The sequence below is a fragment of the Leptopilina heterotoma genome, unplaced genomic scaffold (assembly GCF_015476425.1).
Source record: "Leptopilina heterotoma isolate Lh14 unplaced genomic scaffold, ASM1547642v1 Lhet_68, whole genome shotgun sequence".
Taxonomy (NCBI): domain Eukaryota; kingdom Metazoa; phylum Arthropoda; class Insecta; order Hymenoptera; family Figitidae; genus Leptopilina; species Leptopilina heterotoma.
The window spans coordinates 2,890,989-2,913,226 of record NW_025111157.1 but is presented as its reverse complement, the minus strand read 5'-3'; the positions used below and the strand labels follow the sequence as shown (position 1 = coordinate 2,913,226).

The window sequence follows — 22,238 nt, the reverse complement described above, 5'->3', positions numbered from 1 at the left end:
TTTACTCAAACTATTATTTTTTCAAATTACAATTTATTAAAATTATTATTTTTTCAAATTACAATTTATTAAAATTATTATTTTTTCAAACAAAAATTTATTGTAACTATTATTTTTTCGAAATAGAATTTACTCAAACTATTATTTTTTCAAAATACAATTTATTCAAATTATTATTTTTTCAAACAAAAATTTATTGTAACTATTATTTTTTCGAAATAGAATTTACTCAAACTATTATTTTTTTCCAGAAATTTTTTTATTTTTGAAAATAATTGAATTTTTGAATTTTTGTAAAGAATTTTATAAAAATTGTTGAAAATAATTGTGTTTCTTAGAATAATATTGTATTAAAAATTTTATAGAATAATTGAAATTCTTCTAGAAATTTTTTTATTTATGAAATTAATTGAATTTTTGTGAAGAATTTTTTTATTTTGTAAATAATTGAATTCTTGTAAAGAATTTTATAAAAATTTGTTGAAAATAATTGTGTTTCTTAGAATAATTGTATTGCAAATTTTATAGAATAATTGAAATATTCTTCTAGAAATTTTTTTATTCATGAAAATAATTGAATTTTTGTGAAGAATTTTTTTATTTTTGAAAATAATTGAATTTTTGAATTTTTGTAAAGAATTTTATACAAATTGTTGAAAATAATTGAATTTTTGTAAAGAATTTTATAAAAATTGTTGAAAATAATTATATTTCTTGGAATAATTGTATTAAAAGTTTTATAGAATAATTGAAATTCTTTTAGAAATTTTTTTATTTATAAAAATAATTGAATTTTTGTGAAAAATTTTTTTATTTTTGAAAATAATTGAATTTTTGTAAAGAATTTTATAAAAATTGTTGGAAATAATTGTATTTCTTGGAATAATTGTATTACAAATTTTATATAATAATTGAAATTCTTTTATAATTTTTTTATTTTTGAAAATAATTGAATTTTTGTAAAGAATTTTATCAAAAATGTTGAAAATAATTCCGATTTTATAGCGTAAAAGTAAAAATGTATCTTTTTCACAAGTTTCATTATTTATTTTTGACGATTTTATTTATTTTTGATTTTTTGACTTTGGACATTTTTATTTTAGATTTTTTGTACTTTGGACTTTTTTTCTTAGACTTTCCGGTCTGGATTTATTAAATTGGATTTTTTGTCCTGTAATCTACTCAAACTTTATTATTTTTTCAAACTTGTTACGTATTTACAATCACTTGGACATTACGTTCGAATGTGATTATTTACTACTAATTTGGCAATAAATATACATTTTGGAAAAAATATAACATTGGGAAAAGTTTTTGGGAAAATTATTTTTTAGAAAATTCAGCATACTTAAAAAAAAATTACACTATAAGAGGCAAATAAAGTAATTCGATAGAAAAAAAAAAATAAATATTGTAATGGCCAGCAAAAACATACTGACTTGAAAAAATTCATTAATTTCAAGTGCAAAAGAATAAAATTAGAGACTCAGTTGTATACATTAAAATTTATGTTAAACTTTGAATAATTAATGTTGGTTTTATGAGGACCTTATTTATGATGCTTCCGAATGGATTGTAGTAAGAAAGTCAAGTGCTCATGAAACACCAGCACATTACGAGAAAAGCAAAAAAGAAAATACGTCGTCATAAACTTTTGCAGTTAATGTGAAATAAGACCTTGATTTCATCTCAACAACTAAAAAAAAATCTATTGCCTTCTGATTTCTTCATCCCTTTCTTCTAATTAAAAATTCTAATTAAAAATTATTTTTCATTTATTTTAGAATAACTATTTTTATATTTGATTTTTATATTTAAAATTTATTAGTTTCTGTATGAGAATGAGAATAAAAAATAGAATATTTTTTTTTATAGTGGTAATAAAAATTTGTCAACTCGCAATGAAAATACTGTGGTGGCAATTTTTCGATGTATTTTATAGAAAATTATTGGCTATTGTTCCTATATATATATGTATATTTTATACCCGTGAAAAACCAGAATTATATGAGGATTAGTGTCCATTGTGATTATTATGACTTACGCGCTTCATTTTTACCTGCGCGAGTTGACGAGAATAACGAGGCAGGAATAAAAATTACCCAAGAAAATCTACGAGAACAATACTCTCGGGGATAAAATGACGATCTTTTTTTGTGTTCTACTTTTCTTTTTTTTTTTGTTTTCTTTTGTTTTGTTTTGTTTAGCAGACTTAAAAAACGATTCGCTTGAATGCTAAGCTGCTTTCTTCATTTATATATGCAATTCGAAATGTCCAAGGTGCTATAGTCATTGCTCATTTTTGCTTGAAATCAGTTTCCCACGAAATCCTTCACGAGGAAAATTTCATTTTCGCGCACAAAGATTTATAATTTACTTCTTTTTTTTACTATTAATTTTTTCTTTGTTTTTGTCAACCGCTCTTTAGATAATTAGTTTTTTTTTGTTAATTAAAAATTTCAAGCAAAAAGGGATGAATTATTTTGAAAATTATTTAATTTACTTTTTTATATTTGAATAGTTTTTTTTTTTTTTTTTTTTTTAAAACATAAAAGACTCACCTGCATGTGCCATTATTGCGGCAAACCAAGTTTTGAGCATTCTCTTTGCAGAGTGGACCGAATCCGCAATTTTCACCGCTGAAGCCTTGAAAACATACACACGAGAAAGAACTGCAACAGAGAATAAATAAGCAAACATTATTTATGGTATCAATTAATAAAACAAATTAAATATAATAAATAAATCAGGAAAACAATTAAAATATAACAGTACTCGTCTCCTGAGACATGACATTAAATACCTATAAAAAAATATTTATAGACTTCGTACTTGATAATTAATTTTAAAAATGTAGCTTTCAAACTAAAAAAAATTAATTAAAAAGTAGCTATCGAAAATAAAAATTGACGACCAAAAAAACTCGTTTTAGAAACTTCACAAAACTGATGAAAATTCCATTCTATATTTTATTTTCCTGACTTTTTCCTAATTTTTATCAAAAATATTTACAATTCTTTCTTAACCTGCTAATAAATTCAATTCCTGCAATAAATTTTATTATTCATGAAAGAATTTAAATATTTATAAAAATAATTTAATTCTGGCGACGAATTTTATTTATTTTATTTATTTTATTTATTTTATTTATTTTATTTATTTTATTTATTTTATTTATTTTATTTATTTTATTTATTTTATTTATTTTATTTATTTTATTTATTTTATTTATTTTATTTATTTTATTTATTTATACACATTCCCCCGCGTTTATAAAAATTTATAAAACTTATAAAAATGTTTAAATAATTGATTTTTTTCCACTAATTTTATGTTAAATTCTAATTTAAATATTTGAATTTCTGAAAAATTTTTATTATTCATGAAAAGAATTGAATTCTTACGAAATGCTTTTAAATAATTGAATTTTGTTTGGAAATTTCATGAAAATAGTAGATATTGAAAATCATTAAATTGCGGAAAGTTTTTAAAAATAATTAAATTTTACAAAGATTCGATTAAAATTTTTGACAATAATTGAATTTTTGCGAAGGATTTTATTGGAATTTTTTAAAATAATTAAATTTCCAAAAAGAAATTTATTACTTTTAAAAATAATTGTATTGATTCTTGTGATGAATATTGTATTTTATAAAAATAATTTAATTTTACAAAGAATTTTATTAAAATGACTCAAAATAATTGAATTTTCGGGAATAATTTTGATATTTATCGACATAATTGAATTTTTTCGAAAAATTATTTTTGTAAATAATTGAATTCTTCGAATGGATTTTGTTAAAATCTAAAGGAATAATAGAATTATTTCAAAAAATAATTTAATTAAAATTGTATTTAAAATAATTGATTTCTTTTGAAAAATGTTATTAAAATATTTGAAAATAATTGAATTCCTGTGAAAAATTCTAATATTTTTGTAAATAATTGAATTCTTCAAAAAATTTTTAAAAAATATTTTTTTAAATAATTGATTATTTCGAGGAATTAAAATTAAATTTTTAAAAATAATTAAATTTCTCGAGCAATTCCTGTAAAATTTTATTAAAAATAATTGAAATCCTGCGATGAATTTAGTTATTTAAGAAAATAATTGAATAGTTGCTAAGAATTTTATTAAAATTTTCAAAAATAATTGAATTTCTGAAAAGAATTTTATTATTTATGAAAATAATTGAATTTTTGCGAAAAATTTTATTAAACATTTATTAAAAATTAAATTATTTTATGAAATTTTATTAAAATTGTTTTAAAAATAATTGAACTTTTGCAAAGATTTTAGTATTTAAAAAAATAATTTAATTATTTCGAAGGATTTATTACAAGAATTTTAGAAAATAATTGAATTATACTGAAATTTTTTTTTGGACGATTTAAAAAAAATGGAATTTTTTCGTCAAATTGTTTTAAATATAATTGAATTTTTTGCAAAGAATTTTACTGCTTGTAAATACAATTGAATTGTTTTGAAAGATGTATTAAAATTTTCAAATATAATTAAATTTTTGCAAAGATTTTGCTGTTTAAAAAAGTAATTTAATTGTTTCGAAGGATTTATTAAAATTTCGTTTAAAAATAATTGAGTTTTTGCAAAAAATTTTACTATTTATAAAAATAATTGAATTATTTCGAAGGATTTATTACAAAATTTTAGAAAACAATTAAATTTTTTCGACGAATTTATTAACAGTTTAGAAAATAATTTAATTCTACTGAAATTTTTTATGACAAATTAAAAACAAAGTGAATGCTTTCGTGAAATTTTTCTAAATATTTTTGAATTTTTGCAAACTATTTTACTACCTATAATTATAATTGAATTGTTTCAAAGGATTTATTAAAATTTTTTTAAATAATTGAATTTTTGCAAAGAATTAAAAAAAAAAGAATTAAAATTTTCCAAAATAATTGAATTCCTGAGGAGAATTCTATTATTTATGAAAATAATTGAATTTTTGAAAAAAATTTTATTAAAATGTTTACAAAGAATTGAATTCATGAGGAGAATTTTATTATTTATGAAAATAATTGATTTTTTTGCAAAAAGTTTTATTAAAATGTTTAAAAGAATTGAATTTCCATAGAAAATTTTGTTTTTTTTTTTAAATAATTGAATTCTTCATAAGAATTTTAGAAACATTGTTTTAAAAAATTAATTTTTTCGAAATATAATAAATATTAGGAAAATTTTTTTTTAAATAATTGAATTCTTGCAGAAAATTTTATTTGTGAAAATAATTGATTTTTTCTACTACTTAATTGAAAATAGTATTAAAATTAAAAATAATTGAAATTCTTCGATGAGTTTTATTATTTATGAAAATTGAACTCTTGCTTAGAAATTGATTAAAATTTTTTTTTAAATAATTGAATTTCCATGAAAAACATTATTAGTGAAAGAAATTGAATTATTGTACAGAATTGTATAAAAATTGTATTAAATATAATTGATTTTTCCGAAATTTTTTTGAAAATGCTATTCAACAATAAATTAGTTACCAATAAAAAATATAATGAAATATTATTCTCACAATGATTCAAGACAAAGTTTCCTTTCCTTTTTTTTCTCTGCAAATTGTATAATGATGAATTTTAAAATCAGTTCGGAGAGACAACATTTAAATTACAAATTATGAGGAAAGTTTTATTAAAGAAACACGAAACATGAAAACTAAATCAAGAGCTAATTCTATCATGCGCATGTTAAATGAGGAAAAAGGACACACTGCACAAAGTTTATAAAATCAGAAACTGTAAAATGTCATTGGCGAGATAGCCCCAAAAGTATTGGACAGCAAAATTTAATAATAAAAAAGAAGAAAGGAAAAAAAAAGTAAAAAACTTTAATTAACTCATAGAAGTTAACAAGAAATCTCCGAAAATTGAGATACCAAAGTCCTTAATTTTCTCCGAGTTAATTTAAAAATTTGTATTTCATTCTCATTCGCTTGAAAAAAAAAAAAAAAAAAGATAAAACTTCAAATTACAAAATAATCTTAATAATTCTGAGTTGTAATAATTATTAAATAACTAAAAATTGCTAAACCAAAAATTAGAAATTAAAAATTATCTCATAATAAATTATTAAAATTAATAAATAATTAATAAATACTTCACACGATAGTAAATAAATATTTGAAATCGTTAAAAAAGGTTTTTTTAGTGTGAAATAACAAAAAATTTACATAAAAGACGTTTTTGCATTTTCATCCATTTTTCCGCACCATTTATTTATTTATTTTTTTCCTTTTTGTTGCAAACTCAGATCACGCAACAAAGTAATAAACGAACACATCGTGTGGAAGCGTCTTACTTTTATTTGTCGCGTGTTCTGAGCCGATTTGGAGAGAGTGTGAACTCTCATTCCTTCATTGCACACAAGCAACGGCAGAACGGGTAGTAAAAATTTTATTTCTCACGGAAATGAAGAGTCATAAAATGAGCAAAGGAAAAAAAAATGAGGAAAAAATTATGAATTTGTTACCACTTGAATGGAAATACATCTTTTATCAAGGGAAAAAAGGTAGAATTACTTTGTTGAAAAGAGAATTATTTTATCCCCCATTTAAAATTGTTTTATAACTATTCAATTATTATCTTTTGGAAAATAATAAATAAAAACTAAGTAAAATAAATAGAAATTAATTTAAATAAATAAAAATCAAATAAAATTGATAAAAACTAAATAAAATAAATAAAAAATATTTATTTTAAATAAAAAATACTGACAGTGGCGTAGCTAAGTGGTTAGTGTGTCAGACTGTAACTGAGAGGGTCCTGGGTTCGAGTCCCCTCATTTTTTAATAAATTTTAATAATTAAAAATTTTATAAAATTAATTGAATTCGTCAATATAATATTTAATTATTTATTAAAAATAATGGATTTATAGAAGAATTTTATTCAAATACACTAAAAAATTGAATTTTGAAGAAGTTACAATTGCAGAAATTCAATTATTTTCAAAAATTTTAATGAAAATTCTTGTCAAAATTTCGATTATTTTCAAAAATTTTCCTCATTTCAATGGTTTTCAATATCTACTATTTTATTAAAATTACCCAAAAGAATTCAATTATTTAAAAATTTGTTAATAATATTCTTTATGAGAATTAAATTTTAAGAAACATTCAATTATTCAATCAATTATTCTTTTGTATTTAAATACGTAATTGAATTTTATTAGTAGAATTTTCTAATAAAAATTGATTTAAAAATTAATTTCAGTTAAAATGTTAGATTATAATTGAATATTAAAAGCATTATAGCATGATTTTTTTTTAGAAATAATTGAATTTTGTAGAAGTTACACATGATTGGCGAAATTCAATTATTTTCAAAAGTAATAAATTTCTTATCACAAAATTCAATTATGTTAAAAAATTTACAAGAAAATCTCGACAAAATCCCAATTATTATCTTTATAAATAAAACAATTCTTCTTCAAAATTAAATTATTATCAAAAATTTTGATAAAATTAATGTCAAAATTTCAATTATTTTCAATATCTACTATTTTAATAAAATTACCTAAAAGAATTAAATTGTTTAAAACAATTTTAATAAAATTGTACGCAAATATTTAATTCTTTCCATAAATATTAAAAATTTCACAGAAATTCAATAATTTGCAAATTTCTTATAAATTTCTTCTCAATTCAATTATATTCAGAAATAAAACTTTCTATAGAGATTCAATTATTTTCATAAATATTAAAATTCTTTCTAGGAATTCAATTATTTTCATTAATAATAAAACTCTTCACAAAAAATTTAAATTATTTAAAAATTTTAATACAATTTTCATCGAATTCCCCGAAAAATGTATAAATATTCTTCGAAATTTTATTAATATTCTTGACAAAATTTCAATTATTTTCAAATTCAATAAATTATTTATTTTTGTATTTAAAAAATTGAATTCTTGAAAAATTTTCTAATTAAAATTGATTTAAAAATAAAATTTAATTAAAATTTTAGATAATAATTGAATATTATAGTCATTATAACGTTAATTTTCAGAAATAATTGAATTTTGAAAAAGTAAAAAAAATTGATTTGAAAATTCTTATAGAATTTTGTTAAAAATTATTTAAAATAATGGATTTATAGAAGAATTTTAGTTTAAAAAAACTAAAAAAATATTGAATTTTGAAAAAGTTACAAATCATTGCAGAAATTCAATTATTTTCAAAAGTAACAAAATTATTATAAACAAATTTCAATTATTTTTGAAATTTACAAAAAAATCTTGACAAAATCCCAATTATTATCTTTATAAATAAAAAAATTCTTCAAAATTCAATTATTTCCAAAAATTTTAATAAAATTCTTGTCAAAATTTCAATTATTTTCAAGAATTTTCCTCATTTCAATGATTTTTAATATCGACTATTTTAATAAAATTACCCAAAAGAATTCAATTATTTGAAACGAATTTTAATAAAATTGTACATTATTATTATTATTATTGTTTCATTATTTTTAAAAATAATAAAAATTTCACAGGAATTCAAATATTTACAAATTTTTTGTAAGTTTCTTCTGAATAATTCAATTATTTTCAGAAATAATAAAACTCATCGCAGAATTTCAATTATTTTTAATACAATTTTAATCAAATTTCTCGAAAAATGAAATTATTCTTAAAAATTTTATTAAAATTCATCAAAAGAATTCAATTATTTGAAAATTTGTTAATAAAATTCTTTATAATAATTAAATTTTAAGAAACGTTCAATTATTCAATAAATAATTTACTTTTGTATTTAAATAATTGAATTCTCGTAGATTTTTCTAATAAAAATTGATTTTGAAAATGAATTTTAGTTTAAATTTTAGATTACAATTGAATATAAAAATAATTTTTAAGAAATTACAGTAACAATGCTCTTATAATATAAAATAATTATTTTAACTCTCGATCCTCTTCAATTATTATAAAACATGAAGAAATCGTTTTCTTTTTGTTTTATAACAATATTTTTGAAGTTGATTAATTTCAAAAAAAGTTTGAATTTGATTATTTTGAAGAATTTTAATTCCTAGGGAAAAATAATAATAATGAAATATTTATAATATTTAAAAAAGAAATTATTGTTTTCGAATAATTTTACAATTTGTAAAGATATTCGTAAATAAATTTAACAGAACATTTTTATAAAATAAAAAGGAGAATAATTATTATTTTTTAGATCAGTCGAACGAAATTTGTTATAGAAAAAAGAATATAATAAACAAAATGTGTATATTTTTTATTTGTTAGTCATAATTTTTTTTAAATTTTCTAATTTCTATTATTATTTTGTTATGAATCATGGAAAAAATACCTGCATATTTTCCATTTGTCAAACAATATTTTTTAAAGATAAAAAAACAAAAGCATACACAAAAACTAACTTCAAACTTCGGACAGAATGAATGAAAGAATACAGAGATTAATAAAGTTAATAATTAACTACCTAATTATATTTTTAATTCATAACAATAATTTTCTACATCAAAAAAGAGACAATTAAAAAATTTTTTCTTTTTTTCTACACTGAATATAATATTCAATACAATTATTATTCAACGAGCTGTTATATTTTAGATAAATAAAAAAAATGTTCATCGACAGTTTCTCGCAGCTAATTAAAAAATAAACTGAATAAAATAAAAACTGTCAATATTTATCACTTATTTTGAAGTGAACGCGAATTGATTTTAGAAGCGCGATATTGCCGTATAAGCGGATATCAAAACGACGCCGAGTTGCAAGTAGCTTATCGGAAAGGCGTCAATCTGAGAGCCGCAAAGTGCCCAAAAAGTATAAAGTTTCATGTCGAGACTAACGTTTCGCAGTTGTTTGGCGAAAGACTATAACTTTTCGATACTCGATTCCTCTCCCTTTATATATATATATATATATAAAATATCTGATAGATTTATTGTTCCAAATTCGGACAAAATAAACGTTCCAAGTTCTACATCGAAAATCGAGTTGAGGATGAGAGGGGGCGAGAGGGGAGGAAGGTGGAAAAGTTTCCTGAATATATCAACCGAACATATGTAACAGTGTAACGTGAATTCTCTTCTCTAACTCTTTGAATAAATTCCCATGTATTATCTTTTATATATCATTGTTCGTTATGTATATATAGTGTTCGTAAATTTAATATGCTGCTTTACGTGCGGCTTTTTTTTTAAGTTCAAAAAAATTATGAAAATTTTTGCATCATATTTTTAGAAAATATTTCCTTCCCGGCATTTATATATACATATAGATAATTTGGCAAAAATTTATTGCCCTTTATGAAAATTTTTTCTGTTTTCAAATTATTTCCCTTTTCATAAAGAATATTCTCGCAGCAAGAAAGTAAATAAAAGTGTTTATGGAACAAATTTTAGACTAAAAAATAGTGTGAAATTTAACAACGTTTTTTGAAGATATTCTCCGAATGTTATCTGAAGAAAAATATCTAAAATGTAAATGTAAATGTAAAAAAAAATGTAAATGTAAAAAAAATGTAAATGTAAAAAAAAATGTAAATGTATAAAAAAAATGTAAAAATGTAAATATAAAAAATATATTTAAATATATATAAAATGTAAATCTTTTGAAATTCAATAACTTTTAAAAATATTAATTATTATAAAAACATGAAAATATCGATCACTCCGAGTCTTCGACTCGAAGCAATCGATTCTTCATGTTTTACAATAATAAAAAATGGCCGAGTGATAAAATAATTATTTTATATTATTATTCTTACTATAACTTTTTAAACATTATTTCTATAATTTTAATTCAATTATTATTTTCTACAATTTTTAACTATAAAATTCTTCTTTATATCAATCATTTTTAATAATTTTTGAGAATTTTTTTTTCTTTTTTTGAGAATTTTCAAATCCATTTGTTTACAATTCAATTTTACGAAATTTCGATTATTCGGAAATTCTGCAATTCAATTTAGAAAATTAAAATTTTTCATAATTTCAAACAAAATTCGTTTAAACTTTTTCAAAAAAAATTAATTCTACAAAATTGTTAGTTAAAAGTAAGAAAAATTTAGATTTTCAAAGATTTTAATTTCAAGAATTTTTAAAATTCAATTATTTCTAAACACATTCACGCTACAATTCTTTTAATATTCAGTTATCTAAAATTTTAACTGAAAATCATTTTTAAATCAATTTTTATTAGATATTTCTAAAGAAATAATAAAAAAAGTAAAAAAAAGTGTAAAAGTGTAAATAAATAAATAAATAAATAATAATTTCTATATTCAATTATTTAAATACAAAAATGAATAACTTATTGAATAATTGAATGTTTCTTAAAATTCAATTCTTGTAAAGAATTTTATCAACTGGTTTTTAAATAATTAAATTCTTTCGACGAATTTTAATATAATTTTCCAAACTAATTACATTTTTCGAGGAATAAAAAATTCAAATTTTCAAAGATTTTAATTGGAAACCTTTTAAAAATTCAAATTATTTTTTTTTTTATAATTTTTAACTAATTAATATTCTTCTTTAAATCAATTATTTTTAATAATTAAATAAACATTGAAAAATTTAATTACTTTCAAACGAATGTGAATTAAAATTTAAATAAATAAGTTCTACAAAATTGTTAATTTATATTAATAATTTGGATTTTTAAAGACTTTAATTTGACGTATTAAATAATTGAAATTTTGCTATAAGTTTTATTATTCAATAAAATAATTGAATTATTGTAAACAAATTTATGAATTTTTTTTTTAAATAATTGATTTTGCTTGAAAAATTTCATTATGAAAAATTTTATTTTAAATCATTGTATAATAAAAAATAAAAACTTGTAATAATGCTTTTAATATTTAATATTCTACAAGAATTCCATAATTATTTAAGTACAGAAGTAAATAATTTATTGAATAATTGAATGTTTCTCAAAATTTAATTCTCATAAAAATTTTATCATCAATTTTTTTAATTAATTCAATTCTTCTGTCAAATTTTATTAAAACTTGCAATGAATTTTATTATTTACGAAAATAATTGAAACTCCTGTAAAAATTTTATTATTTATGAAAATAATTGAATTATTGCAAAGAAATTTATAAAAAATTGGAAAATAATTGAATTCCTGTAAAAAAATTTTATTATTTATGAAAATAATTGAATTATTGCAAAGAAATTTATAAAAAATTGGAAAATAATTGAATTCCTGTAAAAAAATTTTATTATTTATGAAAATAATTGAATGTTTGCGTAGAATTTTATTCAATTTTTTTTTTAAATAATGGAATTTTTTTGGAAAATTTTATTAAAACTCTACAGTTTTAATAAAATTTTCTATTGGAAATCATTGAATTTGAGAAAACTTTTGAAAATAATTGAAATTTTGTTAAGAATTTGATTAAAATTTTGGAAAGTAATTGAATTGCAGAGAAGAATTTTATTAAAATTTCCAAAAATAACTTAAATTCCTGTTAAAAATTCGCAGAAATTCAATTATTTTCAAAAATTTTAACAAAATTCTTGTCAAGTATTTAATTATTTTCATAAAAATCAAAATTTTATTATTTGTGAAAATAATGCAATTTTCGGAAAGAATTTTATGATAATGTTTTTAGATAATTGAATTCTGGTGAAAAATTATTATATTATTTGTCTGAAAATAATCGAATTTTTGCGAACAAAATAATAATAAAATTTGTAAATAATTGAATTCCTGGTTAATTTTTATTATTTATGAAAATAATTAAATGTTTTACGTAGAATTTTATTAAAATTATGTTTAAATAATTGCGAATTCTTTTGTAAATTTTCCCTGACCCATTTAAATAGATGATCAAAAAAATTTGTATTTAAAAGTAAATCTAATTGATAGCACTATATTTAATATAGGCCACTGACTCAAAAAGGTGAATTAATTAATCGGCCATTAATTGAAGATAATTAAGTGATCAGCGGACAAATATCTATAAATCCATTTGGAAAAATTCAATAATTGAACGTTAATTAGAAAATAAAACGACATACAAAAGCGCTTTTTAAAACAATGAAACGAAAGGAATTTAATTAATTTTATTTAAAATAGCTTCAAGGAATTTCATTATAATTTAGGTTAAAGGTAAATGAAAATAAAAAAAAAAAATGTCAAAGACCTGCCAAGAATTTCAATAAAGCCCCGCTTGTAATTTGTGACTTTCAGTTGATTTAGAAAATTTGAATACTAATAAGAGATTAAAATATTTTTTCCTTCCATTCATTTTCCGATTTCAATCGTATTTTATACATATACCTTTTAATCACCACTATATACAGATATTCTATAATGAAAAGGAAAAAAGGTTTTTTCCTTTTAAAAGGAAAAAAAAGGATTTTTCCCTTAAAAAGAAAAAAATATATAAATCCTCACAGGAAAATATTTTTTACGATAATTTTCTCCCTTTTTAATTAGATTCATGAAGGATCAAAGTTTAAAAAAGATATTTGTATAGAGAGTACTTTTTTATATATATTCAAGGAAACTTTGAGAAACTTTAGAAGACTTCAAGGAAGGCAGGAGTTTTTAAAATAAATTGAAAGTATTAAAGGATAATACTCTCTATCATAAAGATTGTCTATATGTTTAAAAAAATAAAGCATTTTTCGAACGGCCTAGAAAAATGAAATTTTTAGAATTTATAGGAAAATTTTGAATTTTTGTGTCTTTTTTGTTTGACTCATAAACTATAAAATTGCCACGAATTCTAATACAAAACCTTCAATTTTTACAATTTCTGATAAAATTTTTTTTTTTAAATAACTTAAATCTTGAACAACTATCATAAAATAAATAAATTATTTAATTAATAATTTTACTTAAATATTTCAAAATTAATTCAATTTTAAAAGAGTTGCGTTTACAATTTTCATAAATAAATGAACTTCAGACGATTTTAATTTGAAATTTTAGAAAATGTCAATGTTGAATGAATTTAATTAGAAATTTTAATGAACTTAGATTTTTGAAAAATTTTTATAATTCAAAATCTTCTAAAATTAGTTAGATTTTTCAATAATTTAATTAATTATTAAAAATAATTTTATTTATTTATTAATTTACAACATAAAATGATAATTGATTATAATTGATTTATAAAAGAATTTTTCTTAAAAACACTAGAAAAATTGAATTTTGAAGAAGTTACAATTATTGTAACAATTATTGTAACCAAAAAGAATTCAATTATTTAAAAACAATTTTAATAAAATTGTACCCAAACTTTTAATTATTTTCATAAATAATAAAAATTTGACAAGAATTATTCGATTATTTAAAAAAATTATTAAAAAATTCTTCCCAAGAATTTAATTATTTTTCTTAAATAATAAAAGTTTTCGTTAAGTTTCAATTATTTTTAATACAATTTAAAATAAATTTCTCAAAAAATGCAATTATTCTCATACATTTTAATTCAATTCTTCGCAAAAATTTAATTATGTTAAAAATATTTAAAAAATTTTAATAACATTCTTGTCAAAAATTCTATTATTTTTAAAAATTTGAGTGCAATTATTTGCAAAAATTCAATTATTTTCAAAAATTTTAATAAAATTCGTTTAAAACATTCAATTATTTTCAAAATAATAAAACTTATCACAAATTTAAATTATTTTTTATATAATTTTAAATTAATTTCTCGAAAAATTTAATTATTTTCAAAAATTTCAGTGCAATTCTTTGCAGAAATTCAATTATTATAAAAAATTTTAATAAAATTCGTTTCAAAAATTCAATTATTTTCAAAATAATAAAACTTATGACAATAATTAAAATTATTTTTTATATAATTTTAAATTAATTCCTCGAAAGATTTAATTATTTTCAAAAATTTCAGTGCAATTCTTTGCATAAATTCAATTATTTTCAAAAATTTTAATAAAATTCGTTTCAAAAATTCAATTATTTTCATAAATAATGAAAGTCATCGCAGAATTTCAATTACTTTTTTTATAATTGTAAATTAATTCCTCGAAAGATTCAATTAGTTTTAAAATTTTATTGCAATTCTTTGCAGAAATTCAATTATTTTCAAAAATTTTAATAAAATTCTATTTAAGAATTTAATTATTTTCATAAATAATAAAAATTTTCAAAAGGAATGCAATTATTTTAAATACAATTTTAAAATAATTCCTCGAAAAATGTAATTATTTTCAAACGTTTTATTAAAATTCTTTGAAGTAATTCAATTATTTTCAAAATAAAATAAATCGCAGAATTTCAATTATTTTTAATACAATTTTAATCGAATTCCTTGAAAAATGTAACTATTCTCAAAAATTTTTATTAAAATTCGTCAAAAGAGTTCAATTATTTAAAAATTTGTTAATAAAATTCTTTATAAGAATTAAATTTTAAGGAACATTCAATTATTCAATAAAGAATTTACTTTTGTATTTAGGAAAATAATTGAATTCTCGTAGAATTTTCTAATAAAAATTGATTTGAAAATGAATTTTAGTTTAAATTTTAAATAATAATAGAATATGAAAATAATTTCTAAAAAGTTACAGTAACAATATATATTCTTATAATATTCTTTTTATTAAAAGACTAAAATTTTGTTAAATATTATGTTTTGTCAAATTGAAATTATGCAGATTTTCGTTCTTTTCTTCTAAACAAAATTAGAAAATTTGGAAATGAAAAATTTATTTTTCTTTGCATTATTTTTGTTTATGAATCATAATTTTTTTTTAACAAAATTTAATATTTTCTTAAAAGAAGAAAAATATTTGCACATTTCCTATTTTTATAATCTTATTTTTGGAACAGGAATTAAGACATTAAAAATATATATTTTTTATTTGTTAATCATAATTTTTTTTAATTTTTTTAATTTATAATATTATTTTATTATTAAATCATGAAAAAATACCTGCATATTTTCGATTTGTCAAACTAACTATTTTTTAAAGAAAAAAAAAAAAAAAACAAAATCATACACAGAAACTAACTTCAAATTGCGGACAGAATGAATGAAAGAATACGGAGATTAATAAAATTAATTCGCCGATAAAATAGAATATTTTTCTGAAAATATTTTTTAATATGAAAAAAAAGAAAGACGGACTGGTTCACTCTCAATAGTCGATTAAATTGGAAAGCAGTTATACAATTTTATTGCTGCCGAGTCATGATGATTGTTTTAAAGATCATCCTAATTACTTCCTATCTTTTTCATTTCATCTAATCTCATGTGGTTTGAACTTTGAACTGTGATTCATTTTATCTTTTTTATTGTTCCGAATTGGGTGAGTTTTCTCAAATAGTGTAAAAAAAAAATGCAATCTTTCTTTCATTATCAACGACGGAACAGAAAAAGGAAAGAAGCTTGAAAATGGGTTAATGTCCAGCTTCAATTACCAAGAGATCTTAAAATCAGTCGTTTCGCCAAGAGAAAATGGTCCTTTCTTTCCGAGTTTCATTCCTTTTATTGTCATTACCGAACATGCTTATTCTTTTCAATACATATTTCTATATATCACTGAGCTCACTCTTTAATTATTTGCTAAGGTAACAAAGAAAATATTTTCTCTCTCTCTCTCAAAAAAAAAACACTTTTTAATTATTCACAATTTGCATTTCTATTTTGTACATAGAAAAGAATTTTACTTTTGGATTTGAAAATTGAATTGACAAACAATAAAAAGGGATTCAATCTCGCAGTGGAAAAGCTACTAAATTGAATGTTTGAAAAATATAAATTTAAAATACATTTCCAAGAAATATTCAATGCCTGTCACAATAAAGATTTCTTTATTTCAAACCAAATAGAGAACTCATTAAAATCTATAGGGCGGCAATTAAAAGTTTTTTTTTCACCACAAATGACCAATGAATACTTTTTTAAATAAAATTTATTCCATTTATATATCTGATGAAAGATATAAAAATAAATTAGTTTCATTGAGAGGTTTTTTTTTTGAAGAATTTAATTAAATATTAAAAAAATATATATATATTTATTTATATTATTGAAAAAAATAAAGAAAGTATAGAAAAAATTGAAATAAAATATTATGTATCGTATGCAGTTAATAAAAGACCCCGTTTAATAAACAATACAGTTCTTCATTTCATCGGAGTTTTAATTTACGTTTCAATATAAATGATTGATTTCTAAAAAAATATATATTAATTTTAACAATTGAAAATTGCTTTTTTATAGTTATTTGTTGTAATTAAATTTTCAGTGGAATATCTGATTCTGACAAATTCATACCGATTGAAGAAGCATGTGAAAAAATCTCGTTAATTGGAAATTCATAACAAGCAACTAGTGTATTTGCCCCAATTCTTCTTTATATAATCCGTTGATTTTAATTACAGAATGTAGGATTGATGAAATTTAAAAAAAAAAAACATAGATGAGCAAATCTGCGGAATCATGATTTTACGTTACTTCTTCTATAATAAAAACAATTTTAATATTGTGAATATTTTTAATCAATTTTTGAATAATTTGTCTTTTACATGCAACAATATTATTACAGAATTTAAAAAAAAAAAAAATTTATTTCACTGTATCAAATTATAACGAATTGATGCCAAAAATGTGGATATAAAAAAAATTGATCAAAATTTTTAGCATTAATTTGATTCACTTTATACTTTATAGTATCAATTTGATACTTTCAAGAAAATTGTGATATGTTAACGACATGTTTCGATTCTTTTTTTTAGTTTTTTTCAAATAAAAATGGAAAACGGATGTAAAAATTATTCATCAAAAATTTATTTACCTATAAATTTTCAAAATTCACGACAATAAAAGAATAAATCAAATGGAGAATAATTTAAAAATTTGGGTCAAATGCACAACTTATTAGAGCGTCAGGGCTCGAACTAGGTCCGTAAATCTTTCAAAAATCCGTAAATTTTGTTTGAAGTCAATTTTTTTTTTTAAAAAAACGTCCCTAAAGTCCATAATTTGTATATTTAATTAATCATTTAGTAATATATATTTAAAACACAGTTTTCATAAACTTTTTCGAAAAAATCAATTATAATTTATGAAGATTGTTACGAAAATTCAATTATTTTTAAAAATTTTAATAACATACGTTGCCAAAAATTCAATTATTTTATAAATAATAAAATTTTTACTAGAATGCAATTATTTAAAACACAGTTGTCATAAACTTTTTTGAAAAAATCAATTATTTATAAAAATTATTTCAAAAATCTTTGCAAGAATTCAATTATTTTGATAAATTAAAAATTCTTCTCAAAAATTCCAATATTTTAAAAAATTTTAATCAAATTCTATTTAAGAATTGAATTATTTTCATGAACAATACAATTTTCAGAGGAATTCAATTATTTTAAATACAATTTTCTTAGAAATTTTTCAAACAAAATCAATTATTTTAAAAAATATTTATAAATTTCTTCGCAATAATTCAATTATTTTCAGAAATAATAAAACTCATCGCAGAATTTTAATTATTTTTAATACAATTTTAATTGAATTCTTTGAAAAATGTAATTATGAATAACAAATAAAAAATATACCCAATTTTGTTTGTTATATTTTTTCTATAACAAATTTCGTTCGACTGATCTCAATTATTATGCAAATTATTCTCATTTTTATTTATAAAAAATACTAGAAAATTGTTAATTGTTAATTTAAATTTTGATTAAGAAGTAGGAAATATACCCAATTTATGCATAATTTTTATTTCTCAATAACAATATTGTTTACAAACTAATTTTTTTCTTTTGTCAAGAAAAACATTAGATATTCTTTCTTAATATTTTTCTAAAAAATTCTCAATTTTCATAAGGAAATAATTTGCATCAATTCTCTTTCTTAATTTCAATTGTTTTAATAAAATTCAAAGTATTTTTTAAAAATAAAGCAAAAAAATGTTTATAAATTATATTTGTCAATTAGAAAATTTAATTGTAAATAAAACTGAAAATCTTTAAATATTTAGAAAATAAAGGGAAAAATTTTATTGAAAAAAATGTTCTGTTAAATTTATTTAGAAAAATGTTTAATAATAATTGATTAAAGAGGATCGAGTGTTAAATTCATTTTATATAATAAGAATATTGTTACTGTAACTCCTTAAAAATTATTTTCATATTCTATTATTTATTTCAAATTTAAACTAAAATTCATTTTCAAATCAATTTTTATTAGAAAATTCTACGAGAATTCAATTATTTTCCTAAATACAAAAGTAAATTCTTTATTGAATAATTGAATGTTTCTTCCAATTTAATTCTTATAAAGAATTTTATTAACAAATTTTTAAATAATTGAATTCTTTTGACGAATTTTAATAAAATTTTTTTGAATAGTTACATTTTTCAAGGAATTTGATTAGAATTGTATTAAAAATAATTAAAATTCTGCGATGAATTTTATTATTTCTGAAAACAATTGAATTATTGCGAAAAAAATTTATAAATAATTTTAAAAAATTGATTTTGTTTGAAAAATTTTCAAGAAAATTGTATTTAAAATAATTGAATTCCTCTGAAATTTTTATTAAAATTTTTGAAAATAATTGAATTTCTGCAAATAATTTAATAATTGCACTAAAATTTTTGAAAATAATTGAATCTTTGCCAAGAATTTTATTAAAATTTGTAAATATTTGAATTTCTATGAAATTTTTATTATTTATTAAAATAATGACATGTTTGCGTACACAATTTTATTAAAATTGTTTTTAAATAATTGAATTTTTTTGGGTAATTTTTTTAAAATAGTAGATATTAAAAATCATTGAAATGAGGAAAATTTTTGTGTAAAAATGAAAATAAAACAAGAATTTTATTAAAATTTTTGAAAATAATTGAATTTTGAAGAAGAATTTCTTTATTCATAATTTTATAAAGATAATAATTGGGATTTTGTCAAGATTTTTTTGTAAATTTTAAAAATAATTGGATTTTGTGATAAGAATTTTATTACTTTTGAGAATAATTAAATTTCTGCAATTGTAACTTCTTCAAAATTCAATTTTTTAGTGTATTTGGCTAAAATTCTTCTATAAATCTATTATTTTGCATAATTAATGAAAAATACATGTATTTTGGCAAATTTAACTAATTTTAGAAGATTTTGAATGATTAAAATTTGAATTTTTTGAAAATCTTAATTTTTATGGAAAAATAATAATTAATAATTTAAATATTTATTTAAAAATAGAAGTTATTGATGTTTTCGAATAATTGTAATATTTTTTTGAGTATCCAATAATTGTTAGACCGCCATGGTCCGTAAAGTTCGTATTTTTAAATATTTGCACTGGTTCGAGCCCCGAACAGCATGTGACTGTTACAGAAATCAATGTTAATTTTTTCGACCACTTTTCTCATAAAATATTAAATAAAATTAAGCTAGATTTTTGTGAATAACTCTAAAATATAATAAAGAAGAGCAGTGATGTGCAAAAGTTTTAATAATTCTAAAATAAATTATAAAAAAATACTTTGAAATCGGAAAAGACGAGAAATTGATTAAAATAGTGATTTTGAGAACTGATAATTTTAAAGTTATTTTTTAATAAATAATTTTAAAAATATTAAAACTTTTTCACATCACTGCCCTTCTTTATGATATTTTAGAGTTATATTCACAAAAAACTAGCTTAATTTATTTAATATTTTAAGAGAAAAGTGGTCGAAAAAATTAACATTGAATTCTATGTAACAATCACATGCTGTGAAGCGGACCTAACTTCAAAAAAGAAAAACTACATTTTGAACATTTAAAATTTTAAATATTATATTTTCGACTCTTATTTTAGTGGCTAGAAGAAAAAAAATATCTCCTCGTGAGTTGAAGACAACTTTCATTGAAAATAGTGCATTAAAGAAAGAATGGCGGCGCAAAATATTCAAAGACATAAGCGCCTGTGACACAAACTAAAAAGGAATAAAATGAAGTTATTAGAAATAAAATGAATATTCCTCAAGACAGTGTTGAAATGCTTCGAGGGATTCATATTCAGTTGATGCAGGTGGATATATATAGCTTTTATGATGGAATGAATTTTCTGGAGCAATCGTAACTTTACTTATTGTTGGAGAAGAAGGAAATATGTTTGTATGCATGTATATATATGAAAGTCGAGTGAAACCAATGCATTTACTGCGCGAGAGACCTGAGCCTGAAGTAGTCTGATATTTCTGATGGAAAGCCATCTATTTGCGTTACGAGTCAACAACTCAAGCTTTTCACACTTCTAGATTCGATAAATCTCTTTCTGGACTTGGAATGCGCCACGATGGCTGCAGCGAGACACTATACTCACAAGTATCAAACATTTGTGCTTTTATATGCGATTCGAGAAATAGCGGCAAGTACATCATTGTCATTTTTTTTTTCGGGGGAGAAGAGCTTTTTCCATATTGTATTATACATGCTTAGATGTATCTGCCTTCTCTTATCATTTCTCACATTTTTACAAGCACGCGCGTTTCAAAACGTATGTATAGTAAATTCTTCCCTCCAAAAACCGCAAATGCTGAATATTAACAACATCTGCGCTACAAAAACTGCACTCGCAAAAATAGAATTTAAAGAAAAATTTATGTCTTTGCTCTCATTAAAATTAAAAAAAAAACAGTACAATAATTATCAGTCTACCCATTCTTTTTTTTTTTTTTTTTTTTTTGAAAGATGAGAATATGCTCATGTCGAAACATTTCATGGCAGAACCCCCTGGAAATTCCATGGAACTTCTGCATTAAAAAAAAAATATTATATGATTTTATCACTCGGTTGTTTTAAATATTTAATAAAACATTTAATTTTTTCGATCATTCCGAATGATTGTTAAGATCATTCCGAATGATCGTTAAATTCAATGTTTTATTAAATATTCTTCATGGAAATTTTGCAAGTTTCTAATTTTAAAAATATTTTAACATTTCCAGGGTTATCATAATTTAGGGAAAATCAGGGAAAAGTCAGGGATATTTATTAAATAACTAAAAAAAAAATTGAATTTAGAAGAAATTACAAAATGATTGTAGAAATTCAATTTATTTTCAAAAGTAATAAAATTCTTCGCAGATATTCAATTATAGGTTTAAAATTTTTTAAAAATTCTCGTCAAAATTTCCATTCCTTTATAAATAATAAAATTCTTCTCCTAAATTAAATTATAATTTTCAAAAAATTTTAATAAAATTCTTCGCAAAAATACAATAGTTTTCAAAAA

General features: G+C 19.8%; 1 protein-coding gene across 4 annotated transcripts in view; it reads right to left on the bottom strand.

Moving 5' to 3' along the window:
* The window catches only part of LOC122510454, a 303,718-nt gene that overhangs the window by 156,671 nt on the left and 124,809 nt on the right, over nucleotides 1-22,238 (bottom strand). For all 4 annotated transcript variants that reach the window (XM_043625111.1, XM_043625112.1, XM_043625113.1 and 1 more), the window contains one exon: nucleotides 2,562-2,672. In XM_043625111.1, coding sequence (XP_043481046.1) covers nucleotides 2,562-2,672 — 111 coding nt within the window. The remainder of the gene's footprint in view (nucleotides 1-2,561; nucleotides 2,673-22,238) is intronic.